This window comes from Mobula hypostoma, chromosome 6, assembly GCF_963921235.1.
Source record: "Mobula hypostoma chromosome 6, sMobHyp1.1, whole genome shotgun sequence".
Classification (NCBI taxonomy): domain Eukaryota; kingdom Metazoa; phylum Chordata; class Chondrichthyes; order Myliobatiformes; family Myliobatidae; genus Mobula; species Mobula hypostoma.
Window position 1 is genome coordinate 50,660,172 of NC_086102.1, and position 26,722 is coordinate 50,686,893.

The following is a 26,722-nucleotide window of genomic DNA, read 5'->3' on the forward strand; positions in this document are numbered from 1 at the left end:
ACATTGAGATGATATAAAAGGAAAATAAACATTTAAATAGATAATTATGTACTGTGGTAAATCTAACCTATTAGGCTAAGTAATGAAATTAGTTGTTAAGAAAAATGGTAATAATAGTTTCCATACAACCCTTCTGGACCATTTCCACTGGTCCAAAATGTTGCATACAAGCCTATATACCAACCATTGTAGGGGTTTATATCCCAATTTGTTCGTGCTTGTTCCTGCCCGCAGACATAATTATCCAATCCCTATGTACTTATTTACTTAATTTTTTCATTTTTTTTTATCCCTTTCCCAAATCTTTCCCTTTACTTGTGTTAATTCTCTATTTTCTAAAAAAAAACAAACATTTAGACTGGGGGTGTTTACGTTAGCAATATTACTGTGTTGATGAGAAGAGCAATATAAATCATTAGGAGAGTCATCTAAAGTCTGCTCGCATTGGGGTTATATATTCAATCCATTTATTCCAGATTTGATAAAATGTTTCTTTTTGAGTTCTCAGGGAGTAAGTCAACTTTTCCATTTTAAATATTTCCAAGATAATTTCGTACCAATCTTCTAATGTAGGTGGTATTGGATTTAGCCATTTTCTAGTGATTGATTTCTTACTTGCCGCTAAGAGGGCCTGCAGCAACTTTATATCTTCCTTCTGTTCAAGGAACAATACATGCCCCAAATAGAGCATCTCAAAGTTCAGAGGTATCTGGGACCTAAGTACCTTAACTAATGTTCTATGAATACCTTCCCAAAATAGACTTAACTTAGGGCAATCCCAGAAAATATGAAAATGATTTGCCTCCTTGGAGCCGCACCTTCTCCAACACATCACATTTGTATCTTTATATTTTTCCTGATATGGGGTCTTGAAGTATCTTATAATGTTTTTCCAACAATGTTCTCTCCAAGTCAAAGAATTAGTCGAGGACCATTGAAAGCTGCAGATTTTCCCCCAAGCCTCCTCTGAAAGTACCAACCCCGCTTCTTTCTCCCACTTCTCTTTAATATACAGTGTATTTACATTTTTAGCATGGGAGAGTGCATTATATAGGCGAGAAACTGATTTACTAGGTATTGAACTGCAAGCCGAATTCAGAATCTTGAAAAATTCTAATTGTACTGTTGATAGGTCTGTATATCTACAACTCTGGTTAACATAGTTTCGTATTTGAAGGTACCTAAAAAAGTCATTATGTTCTAGGCCATGTTTGTCCTGCAGGATTTGGAAACTTTGTAATACTCTTTTATCTATAAATGAGAGGTAGGTTGTAAGACCTTTCTTTATCCATAGCTCAAATCTTTTATCTCCTCTGTCGGGAAGGAATTCGGTATCATATGCACACCATCTAAAGAGTTTTAACATGTTATTAATTCCACATGAATTAACCACCTTCTGCCATACTTTTAATGTAAGATTTATCCAAGCATTATTAAATTTTTCCAACTGGGCCATCAATCCTTTGTCAGCTATTGAGGCCTGAAGAGGAAAACTGTCAACTAATCCAAATTCTATTTCCTTCCATCTAGCCTTATATTCCCTATTACACCAATATAACAGAGGGGTTATCTGTGAGGCATAAAAATAATTTCTCAGGCAAGGAAGAACCATACCTCCTCCTTCCTTCCCTAACTGTAAGGTGTTATATCGAATTCTAGGTTTCCTTCCTTGCCAAATGAAGCGGGAAATCCATTTGTCCCATTCCTTGAATTGATTATCATCCACCTCCACCGGTAAAGTACGGAAAAGATACAATAACCGAGGAAGAATATTCATTTTTATAGTATTTATCCTTGAATTTAAACTTAAAAAGGGGATAAGATTCCATCTATGCATATCTGCTTTTATCTCTGAGATTAATGGCCCATAATTTACCTGTGACAGTGTTGAGAGATCCTTCGGCAGGGTTATTCCTAAATATTTTAATGATTTAGCTTCCCACTTAAGATCGTATGTATCCTGCAATTTTTTGGATGGTGTATAATTTAGGGACATAACCTGCGTTTTCTTTACATTTATAACCTGATATTTTCCCAAAGTCATCCAACAGTGTAAACAATCCTATAAATGATTTTTCTGGTTCACTCAGATAGACCAAAACATCATCTGCGAATAACGCCACTTTCTGTTCAATTCCTGCCACCTTGATGCCTTTTACGATTTCGCTCTGTCTTATTAGTTGGGCAAGTGGTTCAATATATAGCGCAAAAAGGAGAGGAGAAATTGGGCATCCCTGTCTAGTGCCTCTCTCTAAAAGGAAGGAGTCAGAGAGGTCCCCATTTATCTTAATTCGGGCTGTGGGGCTGTCATATAGAGTCTGAATTACTTTAATAAACCTTTCTTGAAAGCCGAATCTTCCTAACACTCTGTATAGGAATGCCCAACTAACCGAATCAAAAGCTTTCTCAGCGTCCAATCCTACTACCATTGTCTCTGTCTCGTTCTTATTAACCTGTTCTAATATGTGCAGAGTTCTCCTTATATTGTCCTGTGTTTGTCTTTGTTGAATAAATCCAGTCTGGTCTAAATGGATTAGGCCAGGTAAAAGCTTTTCCAATCTGCGCGCTAATATAGATGTAAATAGTTTGTAATCTAAATTAAGAACACTAATTGGCCGATAATTGCCACATTCTAGTTTATCTTTACCCTCTTTAGGAATAACTGAAATAATCGCTTCTCTCCAGGAAGGTGGAGTTTCTCCTCTCTGCAAGATCCAATTAAAGGTGTTAAGTAGTAATGGGGCTAACTGTGTCTTCAGGGACTTGTACCACTCTGAGGTAAACCCATCAGAACCCGGGGACTTTCCAGCCTTTAACCTAGAGATGGCCACGTTCAGTTCTTTGACAGTTACTGGTTCTAATAAACTTTCATTTTGTAAATCTGTAAGTTTAGGTAGATCTAAAAAATTCAATACACTGTCTATATAGGGCTCATTGGGGGCCCGGGGTTGGGAGTACAGCTCTCGATAATATGTTTCAAAACTCTCTTGAATTTTCCCTATTGTACTCTCCACAAGCTTTGTCTTTGGATTCTTTATTTTATGAATTGTATTGTCTGCTTGTTGTTTTCGTAATTTATATGCTAATAATCTAGCTGATTTACCTCCTACTTCATAATTCTTTTGTCTCAGGTAAAGAAAATTTCTTTGAGTTTCCAACGTATAAATATCATCAACTTCACTTTGCAATTTCCTAATTTCCTGTTTTCGATTTGAATTACTTTTGTTGCTATCTACAACTTGAAGTTGTTTTAATTTTCCTTGAAGGTCTGCTAATTTTTGTGCATTGATTTTTTTCATGTGAGTAGTAATGGAAATAATTTTCCCTCTCAGTACAGCTTTCAATGTATCCCATAATATCACTGGTGATGTTTCTCCCGTGTCATTAAGGTCTAGATATTCTTTGATTTCTCCCCTTAATCTCTCCATTACTTTCGGGTTATTGAGTATATGTGAGTTTAGCCTCCATAGTGTTTTCCTCATTTTCCTTTCCAGGATTAGAGACATAGAGACTGGGCTATGATCCGACAGATCAATTGTTGCAATATTACAGTTTTTTATCCTGAGTCTATCTGTATTAAAGATAAAGAAATAGTCTATCCTTGAATAGGCTGAATGAGGGAAAGAGTAATATGTATAATCTTTACTAGTAGGGTGTAATTCCCTCCAGACATCTATAATTCCCAACTCCTCCATCAATGAATTCACTTTCCGAGTCGGAGGTTTATTCTGAGTAACTATTCTTGAAGAATCTAATATAGGATTTAATCTAATATTAAAATCCCCTCCACAAATTACTACTCCTCGAGAACTGACCATTAGGTCAAAAATGTGTCTATAAAATGACCATTCACTACCTGGAGGAGCATAAACATTCAGCAATGTTATTTCTGTACCTTCTATTCTTCCTGTGATTTTTACAAACCGTCCTTCTTTGTCTCTAGTCTCTGAAATATGTTCATAATTAAGAGTACTTGATATTAAAGTAGCTACCCCTCTTTTGTGACTCAATTTATATGATGAATAAAATATATGCTTAAAGCCCATTCTTTTTAATTTTCCATGTTCAGATTGGCTCATATGTGTTTCCTGGAGGAAAGCTATTTGTACCCTCTCTTTTTTCAATTTAGACATAATCTTATTTCTTTTAATTGGATTCAAAACCCCATTAACATTATAAGAAATTATTTTTACCAATTCAGTTTGCATTTTTCTCTAGTAGAAAAAAAGCACTCTCCTTTTCTAACCAAACAGTAAGCAATTCCTTCTCAACAGTAAACCAAGACATATAACCACACCCTAGACATTTCTGAACGTATAACATTTGAAAATTTTTCCCGACTTCCCACAGTGAGGCCTGAGCACCGACCCGCCTCAGTTCAGAGGGATAACCTCTATCTTCACCCTGTGTTAGAGGGCCCTCAGCAGTTTGAATAATCATAGAGAATTTTCTCCTATTTATGTCTCGACCATATTGCTATCATTCAAGTTATTCTGCCTAGTTTATTTTCAGTTACCAGTTTTCATTTTACTTTTAAGTCCGATTTACTCTTTTCAGTCATTTCTCTTAATTAATCTGTATTCTCTGTACATTCGTGTCTGAATATTTGCAGCTTTTCCTTGTAATTTGACACTCTGGTTCGAGTGGAGCGTCCTCGCCCCACTAACTGCCACGACTTCTGCCGAATCCTCTCCAGTAGCGACTCCGGTTGGGTGATAACTTTAATAGGTAGTCCCCGGTCCGCCAGGTCCAACGTTGCCTCCTCCACCGTAGCGTAAGTTTTTGTCCCTTCGTCGTAAAAGACTCTCAGCCGAGCTGGATACAGGGTCTGGAATCTGATGTTGTTTTCCTTCAGGACCCTCCGTGTTTCCGTATATTCCTTCCGTCTGGCAAGAATCCCCGGTGCGTAGTCGTGGTCTAAACTGATTTTGCAGTTGTTCCACATGAAACCTTTCTTTTGCCATGCTCTTTTAAGCACCTCTTCCTTCGTTCTGTAACTGAGAAATCTGATCAGAATCGATCTGGGCTGGGCGCCTGCCGGGGGCTGTGGTGCCAACGCGCGGTGAGCCCTTTCTATCTGTAGGTCTTTTGCGGCCGGTATATCAAGGTTCTCTCTAAGCACCTTCTCCACGAAGGGAATCATCAATCCGGGTTTACCTTCGGTTCCTTCGGGAACTCCGTAAATCCTCACATTTTCCCTTCTCGAGCGGCCTTCTTGATCTATTAGCTTCCACTGGAGCTGGTCTTGTAGCTTCAGCATTTCTGCTATCACTTCCTCGGCGTTTTGTAGCTTCTCTTCAATTCCAACAATCCTCGCTTCGGCTTCATCTATCCGCGAGTTAGTTTTTACTATTTCTCCTTTAATATCTTCCAGCTGTTTGCTGTTATCTTGTCAGAACTCGCGAATCTCTCCGAGAATCAAAGACAGAGTCACCGATTCCCCCTCATTATCTCCGTCCTGGCTTGCCGTGGGGGAGCTAGGCCCGTCGCCTTGCTGCATCTCTTTATGTTTATCAGCCTTCGAAGCGGACTTTTTATTTTTGTTCTTAGACATCATCCTTGCCCCTTTTATTAATATAGTTATGCAATATTAAGTATTTGTCTAAATTCGATTTTGGGGCAGTTTACCTTCTTTTTTGTCGAGAGACCTTTTCCTTACGCCGCCATTCCCTTGATGACCCGGAAGTCATCCTGCCTCTTCCTTTTCATTTACTGCCAGTGGGAAGACACAGACTAAGTACTTTAGTAGCTTTGCAAAGTAGGAATACGGAAAACTTCTCAAGATGTTTCACAGAAACATAATCTGATGCCAGACTACATAATGTGGTACCAGACCAGAACTTGTTCTTTAGCATCAATGCTTTTGAACATCTTAAATGAGGGAAACATTTCCAGATGGAATCACAAGAGATTCTGCAGATGCTGGACATCCAAAGCAATACACACAAAATAAGTGGAGGAACCCAGCAGGTCAGGCAGCATTTAAGGAGGGGAATAAACAGTCGACATTTTGGGCTGAGACCAAAGGGTCTTGGCCTGAATCATTGACTGATAATACCCCTTCATATAATCTGCTTTTCAGATGTTGGGGCTCATGGGCTGAAGAAACAACATGGTACAATGATTAAATTCAGGTACAATCCAACGACCACAATTGAAAGAATACAGAAAACTTGCAACATTGGAAGAGATTAGAAAGAAGGGGACACAAGGTTGTCGACCAATCTGAAACTAAAGTAAGAACTTTAAAATTAAATTGTGCAGGTCAGCAAGAATGAGCACAATGCATCAATAGGATTTGTTCTGAATTGATACACTAGCAGCAGAGATCTGGATGAATTCCCAGAGACCATATCATTCCAGAGCTTGCAATAGTGTTACATAGCATCAAAACTGGTACTGCTATCAGCCATGATAATATTTTTCCAGAATTTCTGAAACAAATTGTTGCAGTTGCTCAGTTTTGGCTGGCTTATTTCTTTACTGAAAGAAAACCAAATATCAGGTACGTGTCAAAAATACTTGTTTCACAGAAGTTCAAAGTACATTTATGAGGGGTCATTGATAAGTTCGTGGCCTAAGGTAGAAGGAGTCAATTTTAGAAAACCTAGCACATTTATTTTTCAACATAGTCCCCTCCTACATGTACACACTTAGTCCAGCAGTTGTGGAGCAAATGGGTCCCTTCTTTGTAGAAGTGGTCCACAACAGGGGTGATTGATAAGTTCGTGGCCTAAGGTAGAAGGAGATCTGTTATACAGCTCTTGCTACATGCACGTGCAGTTCAACTCTGAGTGAAAATGCAGAAAGTCTGAAGTTAATAACTCAGCTCCTTCTACCTCAGGCCGTGAACTTATCAATAAACCCTGCTGTGTACCACTTTCTGGAGGTCCAAGATGCCGACTTCTACAAAGAAGAGATCCGTATGCTCTGTGACCGCTGGACTATGCATGTAAATGTGATAGGTTTTCTAAAATTGACTCCTTCTACCTTAGGCCACAAACTTATCAATCACCCCTCGTGTTATCAAAAGTACGTATATGTAATACAAGCTTGAGATTCGCCCCCTTATAGGCAGCCACAAAGAAACCCAAAAGAACCCATTAAAAGGCTGTCAAACACCCAATGTGCAAAAAAAAAGTAAATTATGAAAAAAATAAAAGCAAGCATATGGTGTTCAGAACTGAAGTTGACAGAGAGGGTCTGTCCACAGACCTTTAGTTCAGCCGAGAGTCGAGTAAACGGCACACAGCAGTGAGCTAAACTAGCCATCCCTTGCCTCAGGCCCCGACACCCTGATATTTACAATCTGGCCTGGTGCTTAAAATCGCCATCCAACCATCGGGTTTAGTCACTTCGATAATGCTCTGGGGCCTGGACCAACCCCCACGATTTGGCTTGTACCCAACCTTTCTGATTCGGCCTGGAGCTTAAGTTGCTGTTGACATATCTGGTTCAATTGCTTCGATATGGTCAGGAGCCTGGACCCACTGCCTCGATTTGGCCTGTACCCAACCTTTCTGATTCGGCCTGGAGCTTAAGTTGCTGTTGACATATCTGGTTCAATTGCTTCGATATGGTCAGGAGCCTGGACCCACTGCCTCGATTTGGCCTGTACCCAACCTTTCTGATTCGGCCTGGAGCTTAAGTTGCTGTTGACATATCTGGTTCAGTTGCTTTGATATGGTCAGGAGCCTGGACCCACTGCCTCGGTTTGGCCTGTACCCAACCTTTCAGATTCTTCCTCGCTCACTGCGATGGGCCCACTGCCTCACCTTGGTTCTGCTGCATTGAATTGCCTCCACGTCCAAAACGAAGTCACAGGCTATTGTTTGCAATGATCATTTACCAGAAAAAGAGCAATTAAAAAAGCATATAGTTGTCTTCTTTCTTTGGCCACCAGCAAGAAGTCGCTAAGATTCACCAGTGCCATTTTAAACCGGCATTATCTCCAAGATCAGTAAAAACCAAAATCTGGTATCAAGTTATCATCCAGTGCCACTGATGTCTTCACTTTAAGGCCCTGGAGTGTCTAACTTTCTAAGCACCAGAGATGGACAATGACGATTCTCAATCAAGCAAGCTTCTGACACATGCAACCAAATACTTCTGTGAACTGTCTACATTAAAAATGCTTTACAGAAAAATCTGAAAATGGGTGCCATCTTTTTATCTTCACAGGATCATCTGATATGCCATTGTAAATGGGTCTGTCCATTATAAATACTAAAATACCCAATGTCACTGGCATCACACTCCAAGGCAGACATTTCAGAATGTAGATGGTGGCTCTTGGAGAAAACCGAAGATTTGTTACTCTAGAGGTCTGTTCCCAAATTTATTTAATCTGTACACCAATAACCTGCCACTAAATCCATCATGCAGACAAGATCTGCTCTGGTCAAAGTGGTTGACTTTCCTTGAGTTGAAGACAATTTCAGGTGTTGACATTGCAAAGATGGCTAGCTACAGGAATACATGGAGCCTTCAGCCCTGAACCATCAAGCTAACCGATATGTTTCATTTTTACTGTACCAGTACTATGACTGAGCTGAACATTCTACTGAATGGCCAGAGGCTGAGGAAAGAAGAATTTTTAGCTTACCTGACCATGACCATTGACCAGAGAAAACCATTATGAAAACCAACTAAAAATGATAGCAATGAAGATCAAAAAGAGTCTTCAAACTAGTAGGCTCTACATAGAGTGAAGATTCCTTACACCAATTCAGCCAGTCCCATTCCAACATTAGGAATTCAAATTAATTTTTGAACTGAGTTTTACTAACTTACCAGTTACATATCACTCATCATAATATCCAGCGTGGTTGAAGCTGGCATGGCAGTGATGACCCCATGAAAGGATCGGCAGTGGGATGTGTAGTACTGAACCCTTTGCCAACCAGTTCCTCAGTACACACCCCATTGCTGATCTGATCTTTAACTTAGCTGCTTCCTAACCTGAAAGTCTCAAGACTAACAGTCACCTCTAACTCAAAACAGAGTAGTGATTGAAATGGATCACTCTCGACAGGACTGGACTTTGGGATTGTTGAGGCAATCCAGTGCAGTCTAAACATCAATGAATGCTGTTGAAGATGAAATTCTCTTGTGGGATCTGGGAGCTTCGCTCAGTCACTAAGGATTCTATTGTGCGCCTGGTGAATGTGCCAACATTAAATAAGCAACCATGGCAAGTAGAATGAAGGAGTGCAACTGGAGAGAAATTATACTAATGCTGGGGAGCTACAAAGACATGGATGAGAGCTTCAGCTTTCAAAAAGCTGTTATTACTATAGACAGCTTTAAGAATTTAATTAATAGATGCCAAGGGGAGCTGGCATTATCACAAATTATTTCAATTAAAATGAACCATAATAAAGAGAATATAAATAATCCTGGCAGTGAAAGCCCTCAAAGGCATTAGTTTGCTTTCTCTCCAGAATACCTGGGTGAAATCTGTAAGTCATGTAATTTTTTTTACAACACATCTAAACGACCAGGAAGCCCAAGTGTGTATCCCTTAGGATTCTTCAGTGGTACCTCCAAAAGCGTAAAATATCTAATAGCTGAAAAGGCAATTATAGTAAACGTTTGTGTTTGCCATCACCTCTTGGTCCTCCTCCAAATCACATATTAACCCGACATTGAAACATATCATGGCTACTTCACCTTTGCTGTTTTAAAATCCCAGAACTTCCTACCCAGCAGCCCTGTGTACCATCACAGGGCTAGTTATAGGTTAACTAGAGGGCTCCCCTCTATCTATTCAATTAATGGATTAGCATTAAATGCTACTTCTTCTGGCAAAAGCAGCATCTCACGGGTGACAGAAAGTCCATTCACACCAATGGATGACAGTGAACTAAGTGACAGAAGAGCTAATTTTGAGTGCTCATGCACCTCCCTAACACATTGATCTGGGATAGAAGAAAGGTGAATGGTAAAAGTGAACTACAGGTACCTAGGTCCAATCACTACTCTATATTCAGTTAGAGGTGACTTAGTCTTAAGTCATTCAGGTTAGAAAGCAGCTAAATTAAAGTTTGACCTTATTTTATGCTTTACTCCAGAAAAAAATACGCTTCTCAGGTTATTAAGTGACTTTCACAAATGTGTAACCTATTGATAATCACAAATGGCTAGTCAGAATTAAATTTCAATTTTATGTATGTTAGAAGTTGATTGGATTACTTTCTTTGGGAAATCAATTTGCCTACTCCTTATTAAAAGTTCTTAATTATGGCCCTTCAACCGCATTTTCCTTAATCTTAAAAAAAATTATCACTCTGTCCTCCAGAATAAAACATACATGCAGTCACTCCTGACAAGGTCAATGGCACCTTCTACTCTTTGAAGGGAAATAATTTACCTGTTTCAGTAGAGATTCTTGTTCTGGTGCTTCTTTTTTCAAATATCATGGCAATAGACTTTCCTTGGAGCAAAGGGAGGATCTTTCAGAAGGATGGGGAGCAAAAGCAAATATGGTTAGAAGCTTTTCAAGAGCTCTCACACTGTCTGCACGACATTCACTGACAGCATATACCAATGATATTTAGGTTGGAAGTATCCAAGTACAGTAAAATTTTAATTCTCTTTCTGCTATGAATTTGGCCCATTCCGAATTATACTGGAGTGAATAAAAGAAAGCAACATACAGTACGAGTACAGCTTCTTACAGATATCAAAGGAGTGTACTTGGACACACACATCACAGAGTTCAAGTTGATAAGCTTCCCTCCCCATTATTCATTTTTTTAGGCCAAGATGCATGGAGACATCTTGGAGAGTGGAGAGTGCAAAGGAGAGAAAAAGTCTGATTAGGAGGAGTTAGCATGGCTTTGTGCACAGGAAATCATGCCTGAGAAACTTCTTTTATTTAAAGAGGTAAACTAAAAGGTAGATGAGGATAGGGCAGTGGGTGTTGTCCATTTGAAATTTAGCAAGACCTTTGGCATGATTCCACATGGTAGGCTGGTCTAGAAGTTCAGTTCCCATTGAATCCTGAAAGAGCTAGATTCAAAAGTGACTCAGAGGTAGGAAGCAGAGGGTGGTGGTTGAACGCTCTTTCTCAGAATGGAGGTTAGTAACTAATAGTGTGTCGCAGGTACCAACCCTCGTTATTTAAATGAGTGATTTGGATGCAAATGCACAAGGTTTGATCAGTTAGTTTGTGGATGACACAAAATCATGAGGGATTGTTGATAGTGAAGAGGTTATCATAGAGTACTAGATCTTGAGCCATTAGGAAGGTGGGTCAAAGAGTGGCAAATGGATTCAATACACACAAGTGTGAAGTGATGCATTTTGGAAAGTCAAACCAGTGTAGGACTTAAGTTCAAAGCTCAAAGTAAATTTTATTATCAAAATACATATGTCACCATATTCAACCCTGAGATTCATTTTCTTGTGGGCATACTCAGCAAATCTATAGAATAGTAACTATAATAGGATCAAATATCAATTAGAGTGCAGTAGACAAGAAACTGCAAATGCAAATATACTGTAAATAAATAATGAGAACATGAGATAATAAGATAAAGAGTCCTTGAAAGTGAAATCATTGATTGTGGGAAAATTTCCATGATGAGACATGACATTGAGTATAATTATCCTCTGTTATTCAAGAGCCTGATGGTTGAGGGGTAGTAACTGTTCTTGAACCTGGTGGTGAGAGTCCAGAGGCTCCTGTACCTTTTACCTGATGGCACTGGTGAGAAGGGAGCATGACCTGGGTGGTGAATACTATGAATGGTAGGGCTTTAGGGAGTGCAATGGAACATGTGTACAAGTGCATAGTTCATTTAAGGTAGCATCACAGGTGGAAAGGATGGTGAAGGTGGTGTTTAGCATTCTGGCTTTCATCAGTCAGGTCACTGAGTTTAGGAGTTTGAACACCATGTTGCAGTGATACAAGTAATTTGTGAGGCTGCACTTGAAGTACTGTATATAGTTTCAGTCACCCTGTATAGCAAAGATATGGTTAAACTGGAAAGAGTGCAGAAAAGTTTTATGAGGTGGCTGACAGGACTAGACGGCCTGAGTTACAGGGAGGGTTTGGCCAGACTTGGAACATTGGAGAATGAAGGAGAACCTTATGGAAGTGCGTTTAAAATGATCAAAGATATAGATTGTTATTGATGGTAATCATCTTTTCCCCAGGGTGGAGGTGTCCAAAGCTAAGGGCAATAGATTTGGGTTGAGTGGGGAAAGATTTAAAGGGGTTATGTGGGGCAACTTTTTCCATGCAGAAGGAGGTGAGTATCAGAAATGATTTGCCAGAGGAAGTAGTTGAAGCATCATTTAAGAACCACTTGGATAGGTACATGGAGTGGCGTGCTAAGAGGACTGTGGCTAAATGGAGGAAATCAGGACTAACCGGGTTAGCATGGACTTGTTGGGATGAAGGGCCTGTATCCGTGCTGTATTGCTAATAAGAGAGTGACCAATCATGGAAAAGAAGAAGAAGAATAGCCCTTAACTTGGCAGTGGAGTTATCGGGGCACTGTCTTTTGACGGTGTTTCCGTAACAAGCTATTCTTGTTTTTACAAGGCTGAGTTGCTAGCTCGACGCTCAACCCGACTTGGATTCAATCATTGAAAACCAACTAAAATATTCCATTTCATTGAAATAACCTCTATGAAATGGGAAGAGTACACGGACAACATGATAAGTAGTGGGAAGGCTCAGGAGAACAGCAGACATTAATAAACCAACATATTATCGGTATTAATCATACAATTGATGTTATTAACCTGGCATTTACCTCTCCTTTCTGTTTTATTCTCACTTTCAGATCAGCCGCAGTCCACAGGAATTGTTTGATTTCTTCTCCATTAAAATCCTTGAGAGTCAGTAGATGACGCCCTTTCAGAGTAGCAGCACTTAGTACAACCTGGCCACATCTGCAAGCAGAACTTTATGTTACCTGGAAGCTTGTAAAAAGTTGCCTTCATTTACTCTGCCAAAATGGAAGCAGGAAATACCTGCTGAAAACCCATCAAAATACAAACTAAAATTCATGGCAAAATTGAAAAACGCTGTCAATTAAAATTGTAGATAATGAAAATGGAAGGCTAACTTGGGTCAAAAGGTTTTTTTTTTGACTTTTTGAATCTAATTGACCTATTTTATCTGAAATCCAACCCTATCCCCTACATAACATTTTCAGAAGCCAAAGCAGAAATAGAAACAAAATCCATTTGAATTAGAAAGGTGTGAATTACAGAGTTATGGAACCATACAGCATGGAAACAGGTCCTTCAGCCAAACTCATCCATACCAACTGTGCTGCCTCTCAGCTAGTCCCATCTGCCTACATCGGGCCCATAGCTCTCCAGACCCCTTGTATCCATATATTTATCTAGATGTGTTTTAGAAGCTGCTGATGTGTTTGCCTCAAGCAATATTTCTGGCAGCTTATTCAAAATATGCACCACTCTTTGGGTGAAGAAGCTGCCCCTGATGTCCTTTTTAAGTCTCTCACCTTATAATAAGCTCTTTGGACCTGTGCGGGGCACCAAAGTACATTGAGCTCTGAGTGTTTTTTTTTAAAGGAGTACCTGAATTAGTTAATTACAAAAACGAGAAAATCTGCAAATGCTGGAAAAGCAAGCAACACACACAAAATGCTGGAAGAACTCAGCAGGCCAGACAGCATCTATGGAAAGGAGTAAACAGTCGATGTTTCGGGCCAACACCTTTCATCAGGACTGGAAAGGAAGGGGGAAGACATCAGAATAAGAAGGTAGGGGAGGGGAGGAAGAACACAGATTCTGGATTGGTTAATTGTTGTTTAATAAGAGTCTTCAACTGTTTAGAGTTGCTTGTGTTTTTCTCAAAAGATTCGCCTTTTGTAATGTGGTCTCCTAGTGCTTTCTGTTTAAACTTGTTAAGTTTATTTTGATAGGTTTGGGGATACTGCGTTACTTGTATTGTTTTAGCGTCAATGGAGTGTCCTAGCTTTGAGAATGTTAGGTCTCGCGGTGTTGCTTGGCTGAGCCACCAATATTCTACTGAAATTCTTATGAATAAACGCTAGTTGACTTCTCTACATTGGAGCCTGTATTTCCTCTGCACTTAGGTTCTGACATTCCCATTGCACATCATGACTGATGGACCCAGCAGACATTGAACAGCAGCACTTTGACATCAGTTGGCTTTAGGTGAGAATGTCATCCATTCTCAAGTCCACATTCTGAGGTTCTCAAGTCCACTTTCCAAGTGACCCTAGTCTATATTCCGAGTTTCTCAAGTTCATGTTCCTAGTGTATATTCTGAGTTTCTCAAGTCAATGTTCTTAACTTTTTTTTGTCAGCGCTCCAAGTTTCTCAAGTTCATGCTCCCAGTTTCGCTAGTTTACGTTCCTAGTCATCAACATTCTCTAGGTCATCAAGGATCTCAATGTGGCCAAGGTTCTCCAGGTCATGGCCCTCCAGATTTTCAAGGTTTATTCAGTCTTTCCAAGCTTTAAATAAATTTTGGAAAAGTTGAATAGTGTTTCCAAGGTATATTCAATGTTTACCCTCTCTTGGGGTTCTCCAGGCCTCTATAGAGTTCCCCAAGTCTCCCTGGGCCATCCAGTGCCAGCTATAGGGAAGGGGTTCCATAATGAGATCTTTGGGCCTGTGCAGGGAGCTGGAGAGCATTGGGTTTTCAGAGCACTCGAATTGGTTAATTGTTGTTTAACGAGAGTCCTTAATACTTTAGATTTCCTTGAGTTTTTCCTCAAGCGGCTCCCTCTTTATAATGCAGTCTCCTGGTGCTGTTTAAATTTATAAGATTATTTTGATAGCCTTGAGGGTTCTGCATTACTTGTATTATTTAAGCAGATGCCTGATTAGGGCATATCATGGGATCCTAGTTTTGAGAAGGTTACATCTCATGGTGGTGTTCAGCTGAGCCACCATTGTTCTGTTGCAATTCCTATGAATAAGCTCTGGTCACCGTCTCTACATTGGAGTCTATCTTTCCTCCACACTTGGGTTCTGACATTGCCAGCACACTTCGCAACATACCTCTTACCTCAAATTTATGGCCTCTTGTTTTTCAACCAGTTCCTGGGAGAAAGTACTATGCACTTCCACCTTGTCTATGCCCCGGTGATCTTGTATGTATCTATCCAGTTACCCCTTAATCTGAGGGAACAAAGACCTAGTCTATGCAACCTTTCCTTGGAATTTAGGTCCCCGAAGTCCAGGCAACATCCTGGTAAATCATTTCTCCATTCTTTCTGGTTTAATAACATCTTTACTACAGTAAGATGACAAAAACTGTACACAATATTCAAATGCACCCTCACTAACATCTTATATAACTTCCCAACTCACTCCTGTACATCATTCAGGGCATTGAGAAGGCCAGCATGTCAAACACCTTCTTCACCATTCTTATTTACCTGTGATGAGAACTATGCATTTACATTCCTAGGTCCCTCTGTTGCTGAACAACTGAAATGAACTGAAAGCTCTTCAACGACCTATGCACAGGTATTTTTGTCCCAATAATGGCAAAGCTGTCATTACTCTGTGCATGTGAGAGCCACTTTGAGGTTTTCCTGCCTACTGAGGTTAATTCATGAGGTTGCTATGTGATTCAACTTGCCAGGACAGGCTGTGCTGTTGTGCAGTTTCCTTCAGGGAAATCATCTCAATTAAAGTGATTTGAAGATACACACGACCAGCTTTGTGTTATAAAGTGCAAATTTTATATTATGTTTCAAGTTGTCAAGTCCTTCAAGTATGTCTCACGATTTAAAATATAAATACGAGAAATTCCTGCAGATGTTGGAAATCTGAAGCAGCACACAAGTCAAGCAGCATTGATGGAAATGAATAAACAGTTGACATCTCAGACTGAGACCCTTCTACAGGACTGGAAAGGAATGGGAAGACACCAGAATCACTATTTAATAAGGTCAAGGCAGCTCTATGCTGGCCTTGATCCTGTTTCTGTTTTCATCTACAGACATCCCACCTCTCCCAGGAGTTCTGGGAGTCTCCTGCATATCGATAGTGACTCCCTGATGCCCGCAAGTTATATACAATATCCCGGAAATCGATTTTTTTTAGAGAGGGAGAGGGGAAAAAAAAGAAAGAAAATGAATGAATCCTGCTTGATCTCGCTTTGTGCTAAGTAGACCTATCAATTTTCTCTGTGGGCGGGCTTTACAGTCGACCTCTCTCTCTCTTCCATATTCCATCAGTTCAGTTAATGCCATCTGTAATGACACTGAAATCATCCAGATAACTGTTGGTGATGAAGTACAAAAGCCTGACGAAGAAATTCTCAAGGCTGACGGTGACAACCTGACTATGCGAGGCTGTCCTATACGGGCAGGGCACGTTGGCGTCTTAAAGGGGATTAGAGCGGGGTTTAAATTGGAGCAAAATTCCAAAATCGTCCACTAAGACATCTTTAAAAACGCGCCCGCAGCAAGCAAATTCTTCGGGGTTTTTTCTCCTGAAACACTTCCATTTTACAGGTACATCAAAGCCAGCGATGGGCTGGGTTTAAGTGCAGCCGTTTTCAGATGAAAATACGATTTTAATAAATACTCAGCCCCCACTGAGGTCTTGTCATTAGGGCAGCGAACTGTTTACCTGTGCTGTGCACTTTATATGCATTTTGAATTACACTTTATTAAATAATATGGTATTATATTGTTTTATGTGGTGTGCATGATGTATGTATTGTGGCTACACTGTGGTCCGGACAGAGGTTGTTTTGTTTGCGGACAATCAGCCAGATGACAATAAACTTGAACTTGAAGATACAGAACTTCTAAATCACTCATTTAAAATCCCCCATTTTGATGTAAAAAAGTAAGTTCTGATCCCGACTATTGCAGGCTGTGTGTGAGAGTGAGAGTGGGTGAGTGAGAGAGTGAGAGAGTGAGAGAGTGAGAGAGTGAGAGAGTGAGAGAGTGAGTGACACACACACACTACGGACGTATATGTGATCGGACGTTGTCCGAATGGACGTTAAGCGACTCACACCTGTAATAAGGCTACACCTTATGCTTTTATTTCTTTTAGGGACCACAACATATTAGGGAGGCTAAGCGCAGGGAAAGCTGCTCAAGTATTTCACAGTTCTTTTCAGCAGAAAACCAAAGTCTGACAGAAAAGGTCACTAGAGCTGAGGTGTACTTTACATCTTTCATCGTTGAGCATAACCTGCCATTCCAGGTGTGTACGCGCACAGGCAAACTATTCAGGAAAATGTTTCCTGATTCAGAAATAGCAAAAAACTATGCCTGCTCATTAACCAAGACAGCAGCTGTTGTGAACATGGCACATTAAGACAGAATTCAGAAGGCAGCTGTCTCACAAAATTCATTGACACAGACTGCTATGAGGTTGAGACCTCCCTGAAATGAGTTTTTGCAGGGTGGGACGTCTGCATCTATTCATACCCATACTTCTTCCCTCAATATATCACTTAAATACTTCTAATGATCCTGCTTCGACTAGCCGATGGAGTAGAGAATTCGAGATTCACTACTTCGACACGAAGATACAAATCAGTTAAGAAAATCAGAAAAGATTTAATAGTGCTGCCAATTTTCTCCCGTCTACTGTATGTAGCAAACAAACAACTGCAAACCCAAACAGCGCCCGTTTTGGGAAAGTATTATACTGTTTTCTGGTGATTTCTCTCACATGCTGGTTGGATGCACCACAACGTATTTACAAACACATTTCAAAAAGCGTTTTATGGAAAATTACGACCTTCCAAGATATTTTTCCTCTCACTACAGCATGATTATTGTTTTATTTTGAAGTTTAAATTGAAAGTGTTATTCTCGTAAACAAGCGAGGGGGAAAAAGGCATACCTAGCCCGCTCGTTGTCCAGTGCACCCAAAGTCAGTGACCTCTCGCACACTATGCAGCAGTGCTCGCCTCGAAATCCCTGCCATGCTGCAGATCCTATTACAACCATCGCGAGACGGAAAATCACCCAAAGTAGGCTGGAAAAGAACTCCAACGTACTATTTATATGCAAAAAATCATAAAATTAGATGGACAAATTTGGAGAACTGGGATCGAGTGTGGACACCATTTCGTCCACATACGCTTTCGGATTTGGTCTGCTCTGCCAACACTTGGAGAATTAAACCCACTCACCGAAATGAGCGCACGGAGCATTTGTTGCTCAGAGAAACCGAGCGTCCCAGGAGGTTCCTTAAAGCAAAGATCATGGTTGCTTTTAGCTTGCGCTGTTGAGGGGACCGACTCTGGCCTGAAGTGAGACGTTTCCACACTCGTGCTAAGTTGTGCGGCTGCACTGACCCACTCACTGCCTGATGTAATCTAAACAACCGGGTTGCGTCGATGCTCGTAAACAGTCGAAACTTTACCTGGTGCTCACGCCCCCAGAAAGGGCGCTGGGATATCTGTATGAAAAAAAATCTTTTGGCTATTGATGTTGTTGGTGGCCACGTGTGTAATTATTCGTGAGTTAATTGTATATTAGTATTACAATGGTAAATGCCAGCTAAAACTCAGCAGGCCAAATAAAGACAGAAAAGACAGAGATATTCAGTTTTTTTTAATATCTTGAAATTCTTGACTCCCCTCTCAAATGCATTTCCTGCATCTACAGTATTTTGCAGTTGTCTCGATCAGTTTAATTATGAGCACATATTTTGAGCACCAAACCATTAATTGGATTATCTAGCATCCAGAAAATCAATACATATCAGAATCATATTTATTATCACTGATATATGCTATATTTTTTATTTGTTTGTGGTAGCAGTACAGTGCAAAACATAAAAAGTACCATCACTTACAATAGTGAAAATGGAATAACAAGGTTTTATTCATAGGTTCATGGACTGTTCAGAAATCTGAAGGTAGAGGGGAAGAAGCTGTTCTCAAAATGTTTAGTGTGGGTTCTTTGGGCTCCTGTATCTCCTCCATGACAGTAATGAAAAGAGGGCATGTCCTGGATAGTGAGGTTCTTAAAAATGGATGTCAGCCTCATTAAGATGTTCTCGATGGAGGGGAGTATTGTGCTTGTGATGGAGCTACCTGCATTTATTTATTGAGATACAGAGCAGAACAGGAACTTTCAACCCTTAGAAGCCACACTGCCCAGCAACCACCCCTCCCCTCGATTTAATCCTAGTTTAATCACGGGACAATTTACAATGTCCAACTAACCTACTAACTGGTAGGTCTTTGGACTGTGGGAGGAAACTGGAGCAATCGGAGGAAACCCACATGGTCACGGGGAGAAAGTACAATCTCCTTACAGGCAGTGACGGGAAATGAACCTGTGACCATGTGGGTTTCCTCCTGGTGCTTAGGTTGCCTGTACTGTAAATCGTTGTGCTAACTTGGAGAATTATCATACATTAAAAATTAATTTTAGCACCACTGTAAAGGGACAAATCATTGAAGCAATGAAAATCTTCAATTAAACTATAAATACAATCATAAAGCCTTTAGGGTGACAGTAGAACAGTCAGTTTTGCAATTTCAACCTAATTTTATCACAAGAAAATTCAAAACTTTAGTTTTGCATTGCTCCTGACATCTGTGAAATTTCCCTTTCTAACATTTCTATGCCCACCATTTTCCTTACTCCATTTTCCAGCAGCAATGTCCCTTCCTGCATTTCCTTCACTTCCATTGTTTCATTTTCCCCCTTGGTGACCTACACAACTTCTTTGTCATTTTCTTAGCCTAATTCACCCACTACCACAGCCTTCTCTTTCTTCCAAAAACGGGCTTTGAGAGATTAGATTCTATCCATTTCTGAAGTTTCTCCCTTTTTCACCCCACCCTTTCATCTTGTAATCAGTTTTTTAAAAATGCAAAGAATGAAAACGATTTAAAAATATGAATAAATTCTTCATTATTACTGTATACAGTGCCTTGTAAAAGTATTCAGCCCCAACCCTTTATTCACATGAGTATTATAATCAAGGATTTTGATCAATTTAATTGACAATTTTTATTTGTGAATCACATTCTCCTTCTTTCACAGCAGAGCCCAAAATGAACAGGCAAAATTGTAAGGCGTGAAAAACTAAAAATTCAAAAAATAAAATGTCAGTGGGTCGAAAGTATTCATCCTCCTTTGCTCAGTATTAAGTTGAACCACCCTCTCGCAGCTATTACAGCCAGTAGCCTTTTTCGATAAAAGGTGGTGAGAAAGATGCTGCAGTCAATTATAAAAGATGAAATTACGACACATCTGGATAGTAGTAACAGGATTGGTCCGAGTCAGCATGGATTTACGAAGGGGAAATCGTGCTTGACTAATCTTCTGGAATTTTTTGAGGATGTAACTATGAAAATGGACAAGGGAGAGCCAGTGGATGTAGTGTACCTGGACTTTCAGAAAGCCTTTGATAAAGTCCCACATAGGAGATTAGTGGGCAAATTTAGGGCACATGGTATTGGGGGCAGAGTACTGACATGGATTGAAAATTGGCTGGCAGACAGGAAACAAAGAGTAGCGATTAATGGGTCCCTTTCGGAATGGCAGGCAGTGACCAGTGGGGTACCGCAGGGTTCAGTGCTGGGAATGCAGCTGTTTACAATATATATTAATGATTTAGATGAGGGAATTAAAAGTAACATTAGCAAATTTGCCGATGACACAAAGCTGGGTGGCAGTGTGAAATGTGAGGAGGATGTTATAAGAAAGCAGGGTGACTTGGACAGGCTGGGTGAGTGGGCAGATGCATGGCAGATGCAGTTTAATGTGGATAAATGTGAGGTTATCCACTTTGCTGGTAAGAACAGGAAGGCAAATTATTATCTAAATGGAGTCAAGTTAGGAAAAGGGGAAGCACAACGAGATCTAGGTGTTCTTGTACATCAGTCACTGAAAGCAAGCATGCAAGTACAGCAGGCAGTGAAGAAAGCTAATGGCATGCTGGCCTTCATAACAAGGGGAATTGAGTATAAGAGCAAAGAGGTCCTCCTGCAGCTGTACAGGGCCCTGGTGAGACCACACCTGGAGTACTGTGCGTAGTTTTGGTCTCCAAATTTGAAGAAGGACATTCTTGCTATTGAGGGAGTGCAGCGTAGGTTCACGAGGTTAATTCCCGGGATGGCGGGACTGTCAAAAGATTGGAGCGACTGGGCTTGTATAGTCTGGAATTTAGAAGGCTGAGAGGGGATCTTATTGAAACATATAAGATTATTAAGGGATTGGACACGCTGGAGGCAGGAAGCATGTTCTCACTGATGGGTGAGTCCAGAACCAGAGGCCACAGTTTAAGAATTAGGGGTAGGCCATTTAGGACGGAGTTGAGGAAAAACTTTTTCACCCAGAGAGTGGTGGATATATGGAATGCTCTGCCCCAGAAGGCTGTGGAGGCCAAGTCTCTGGATGCTTTCAAAAAAGAGATGGATAGAGCTCTTAAAGATAGCGGAATCAAAGGTTATGGGGATAAGGCAGGAACTGGATACTGATAGTGGATGATCAGCCATGATCACAGTGAATGGCGGTGCTGGCTCAAAGGGCCAAATGGCCTACTCCTGCACCTATTGTCTATTGTCCATTGATAAGTCTCTATTAGGTTTATACAATGTGATGGAGCAAGATCTGCCCAATCCTCTTTGCAAAATTGCTCAAGCTGTGCCAGGTTAGTTAGGGAGTAGAGGTGGATAGCATCTTGAGGTCTTACCAGAGATATTCGATCGGGTTAAGGTCTGGACTCTGACCTGGCCACTCGAGGTCATCAATTTTCTTCATTTAAATCCACTCCATTGTTGCTCTGGCAGTGTGCTTTGGGTCATTGTCCTGCTGAAAGACAAACTGCTCCCCAGTTTTAGCTTTCTGGCAGAGGCTAGCAGGTTTTTATCCAGGATCTCTCTGTATCTAGCAGAATTCATCTTCCAATCAACCCTGACCAGATTTCCAGTCCCTGCTGCTGAAAAACCTCTGCATAGCATGATGCTACCTCCACCAAACTTTACAGTAGGGATGGTGTTAACTGTCTGGTGCATAGTATTAGATATCCACCACACGTATCACTTAGTGTTGAGGCCATAAAGTTCCACTTCAGTCTCATCCGACCACAAGACATTCTTCCAGATCTTTACAGAATCTTCTGACTGACACTTTGCAAAGTCCTTATGGGAAAGTATATGCTTTTTTTTTTCCAGTCAGGGCTTCTTCGTTGACACTCTTCCACCCTTTTTGTGCAAGGGCTTAGAGATTGTGGAGCCATGAACTTCACCTTCATTTACAATTACTGACTTTGCAGGTCACTCAGAGAGATTCTTGGAGTCAAAGTCACCTCTCTTAAAAGTGCCATTCTGAGGAAAGTTAGCATTGTAATTATAAAGGGGATGAATCCTTTCTCAGTCTCCATTTTGGTTTTCAATTTTTAGTAAATTGTTGACAGGTTTTGGAAGTTCTCTTTTGATTTGATATGATGCAGTGTTTTGTAGATTGGCTCAAAAAATCTTACTTCAGTATATTTTAAACTTGGAAAATGAGACAGTAAAATGTGAAAATAGTTGTGGGGGCTGAATACTTCTTCAAGACATTGTATTTTGTTCTTTCTATCCCCTTTCACTTCAAGTTAATGGCACCGTTGCGCTTATGGCTAATAATCAGCTGCTCCAGAATCAGAATCCAGTTTAATATCACTGGCATATATTGTGAATTTTGTTGTTTCACAGCAGCTGTATATTGCAATACGTAAGATTTGTTTAAAACTATAAATTACATTGATATACAAATTAAATTGTGTAAGCAGCGCAAAAAGGGAACAAAAACACAAAAGTGAGGCAGTGTTCATGGGTTCATTGTCCATTCAGAAATCTGATGGTGAAGGGAAAAAGCTGTTCCTGAAACATTGTGTCTTCAGGCTCCTGTACCTCCTCCTTGATGGTAGCAATGAAAAGAGGGCATATCCTGGGTGATGGGGGTCCTTAATGATGGATGCCACCTTCTTGAGGCATCTCATTTGAAGGCGTCTTCGATGCTGGTGCGGCAGTGGAGGAGTTGATTCTGGACATGACCAACCTCTCAAAGCACTTCACAGTGGATTGTGTGCAGCTGGGGATTACTAGTGGAGAGAGTAGTATAGGCAAGGAAATTGCTGGGGGCTGGGGATGGTGAAGACAGGTAGTTATTTTTGTGGTCTAAAATGCTTTTTCTGGACTTATCAAAGTAATAAAAATGGTTATTGTGCTACAATACACACAAAATGCTGGAGGAACTCAACAGATCAGGCAGCATTTATGGAAATATAAAGCAGTCAACCTTTTGGGCAAAACCCTTCTTCAGGACTGAAAAGGAAGAGGGAAGACCCAGTAATGTGCTGCTTTTGAGCTCCTTCCCTATTCATGCCTTTTCACATACCTCCTACTCATGACCTGCAAAGAGTAGGGAGAGAACCTTGGAGCAGACTAGCTGTGGCTACAGATTTCAATTCATCATGTGAGAAGCAGATGGCCAGTTGTTGAAGCCTGGCCCTTTGATGATAACAAAGCAGATAACATTCATATTTTTTATTGCAATCTGTATTAAAGCCATTGAGTGCAATGAGTCTATGCCGTCTCACACAGCAAATCCATTTCCCTAAATAAATTTTGCTATAATCTATTCTCACCAAATATCATCTGTTTTACCACTCATCTATTGAGGGCGTGACTTCTGGCAGCCAATTAACTCACCAACCCATGTATTTTTGGGGTGAAAAAAGAAACTCAAGGGAAATCATGTGAACTCTGCACAACTATGAAGGTCAGGATGAAATGTGGTTTGCTGTGCTAATTGTGCTACAGTGGTGCCTCCAATAATTCTTTTGTTTCAAATTTCAACTGCTCATGGTTCCCAGGAAGTCATAAAAAAGGAAAGTTTGTTGAAACTTCTTGGAGCTGGGAAGAACGGGAATGCCCACTGCTGCCATTCCAAATTTCCACCCCATCTGAGAGAATTCACTTTTGGATTGCTTGCTAATGAAGAAAATGATTGAAAATTCACTGAGACAAGCTATCCGTGGAGGTGGGACTGGCACTAAAACTAATAATATTGATGAAGTTTGATGCCTAACTACAGGCTGTCTCTGTTTGATTACACTTGCCATTTTGTTGCATTTTCCACTTATGACTACACATCAGGCTCTTAATGACACACACAAAAAGTTCAAAGTACGTATACTATATAAACCTTGAGATTCATCTCCTTACAGGCAGCCACAAAACAAAGAAACCCAATTAAAAAAAAGAGACCATCAAACACCCAATGTGTAGAGAAAAAAACTAATTGTGCAAACAATAAAAGTAAACAAATGGCATTGATAACGGAATTTCACAAAAGTGAGTCCACAGACATGACCCAAAGGCAAAACAGCAGAGACAATTTAACAGTAAGTGATACTTTACCAATAAACTGCAAAATAACAAACCAGAAGGAGCCACAAAACAGGAGAGTACAGATACTAAACACACCAGGCAACAAGATAACTGAAGGAGGAACTGATTAAGGCCGGGTAGCGCAGTGGGTGAACCAGGACTGTAAATAGGCTGCAGATGATGAGTTGGAAACAAGTGGCAGGCGACTCCTATCCGCTGGGTGGAGACTGAAAGGCGTCTACCTGGGCAGGTCTGACAAGGGAGGGGACAGTGTACAAGATGGCAGGTGATAGGTGAGGTGGAAGGTGGGTGAGTGGAGCTGGGGGAATGAAGTAAGAAGTTGGGAGGTGATAGGTGGAAGAGGTAAAGGTCTGAAGAAGGAATCTAATAGGAGTGAACAGTGGAGCATGGAGTAAAGGAAAGAATGAGAAGAACTTGAGGGAAGTGATAGGCAGGTTAGAGTAAGAGAAGGGATGAGAGGGTAACTAGAATAGGGAATGGCAAAAGCGAGGTGGGGGACTACTTACAAGAAATTGGAGAACTCAATGTTCATGCCTCAGGTTGGAGGCTACCTCATTGGAATATGAGGTGCTGCTCCTGCAACCTTACTTTGGCCTCACTTACCCAGGACAAAGCAAGTCAGAATGGGAATGGGAAGTCAAATAGCCACCAGGAGGTCATGCCTTCGGCAGTGCTCAAGGAAGCAGTCCCCTCATCTGTGTCAGGTCTTACTGATATAGACCAAACTACACCAGGAGCATCAGATGCAGTAGATGACCCCAACAGACTCACAGGTGAAGTGTCACCTCACTTGGAAGGACTATTTGGCACCCTGAATGGTGGTGAAGGAGGAGGTGTGGGGGCAGGTATAGCACTAGTCAGACTTGCAGAGATAAGTGTCAGAAGGGAGATTAGTGGGTAGTGACAAGTGGACAAGTGGCACTTAATAAATAATCTACCTCTTCTCCCTGCTTTAGTTTGGCACTTAATTTATTTCACTGCAGATACCTTTTTTTCCCTTTTCTTAGGCAGCCTTCTGGGATCAGGGGCAATAACGCATTTCCACTCTGGGTACATGTTATCTACTTTGGCTATGAATTTGGTGGATATTTATTGAAGTTTGCTGCCATTTGTTCTTGCTAGTAGCCTCCAAATCAGTAGACAGAAGAAGAGATTGTGGTGTGGTTCATCATTCTAAAGGTCTGGATTATGTGGTGGCAGTAATTTTTTAAAAGGAGCACAACAACAATGCAACAGTTGCTACAAGCAGGATCTTTTAGTTCTGCTGTTCACAGAACTTAAGAAAGTGGTTAAACAAAGATTACAAATTCTTGGGCTTTATTACAGTACTGTATAACTTACAAGAGCCAGGAAATCACAATTAATCTTTATAAATCATTGCATTGGCTTTGCAGGCACCACCCTCTTTGGACAAAGGGCAACACCTTGATGGTGCAGAAGTGATTTAGCAAAATGATTCCAGCAATGAGACCGAGTGGGAAACTCAAAACTAAGAAAGGTGCACTCACTCTGATGGTATGTTACTACTGACCCCAATAGCAATCAGGACATTGAGTAACAGATATGAAGGCAGATCAGGGAAATGTGTAAAATCAACAGGGTTATTGTAGTGGGTGACTTTAACTTCCCTAATATAGATCAGGACCTCCTTAGTGCAAGAGGCTTAGATATAATTATTTTGTTCATTAATAAAATTTGGTTTGGTTGGAAGCAGGGTTAAACTGATTGTGTTCAAATAAGATTTGACGGATGCATAAAAACTTGGCCTCCACAGCTGCCAATAGCAAAGAATTCCAGATTCATCACTTTCTGGCTATAGAAATTCCTCCTCATCTTCGTTCTAAAATGACACCCCTCTATCCCTCTATTCTGAGGCTGTGTCCTCTGGTCTTAGACTCTCTCACTAGAGGAAACATCTTCTCCACATTCACTTTATCAAGGCCTTTCACCATTCGATAGGTTACAATGAGGTTACCCCTCATTCTTCTGAATTCTAGTGAATACAGGCCCAGAGCCATCAAATGCTCTCCATATGACAAGCCAGCCAATCTTGGAATCATTTTAGTGAACCTTCTTTGAACCCTCTCCAGCTTCAGCACATTTTTTCTAAGATAAGGGGCCCAAACCTGTTCATGATACTCCAAGTGAGGCCTCACCAGTACTTTATAAAGCCTCAAAATTATATCCTTGCTTCTATATTCTAGTCCTCCTGAAATGAATGCTAATATAGTGCAGTCAGGTTCCGGACCTCTAAGGCAGGCAGCCTGACAACGTAGTTTAAAGTTACAACAAATTTTATTAACAAACAGAAGTTTTGTTAAAAACATTGTACACAGAGAGGCAAGTCAGAATTCAGATAAAACA

The 26,722-nt window shown here is 40.6% G+C and overlaps 1 protein-coding gene across 1 annotated transcript in view; it reads right to left on the reverse strand.

Annotated features, from left to right (window-relative positions):
• The window catches only part of otc (ornithine transcarbamylase), a 64,728-nt gene extending 46,357 nt beyond the window's left edge, over positions 1-18,371 (reverse strand). Inside the window, exons 1-3 of the mRNA XM_063049876.1 lie at positions 18,131-18,371; positions 12,768-12,906; positions 10,373-10,454 (exon numbers count right to left, since the gene is read on the reverse strand). Coding sequence (XP_062905946.1) covers positions 10,373-10,454; positions 12,768-12,906; positions 18,131-18,204 — 295 coding nt within the window. The 5' untranslated portion in view covers positions 18,205-18,371. The remainder of the gene's footprint in view (positions 1-10,372; positions 10,455-12,767; positions 12,907-18,130) is intronic.
• Positions 18,372-26,722: the final 8,351 nt, after the last annotated feature.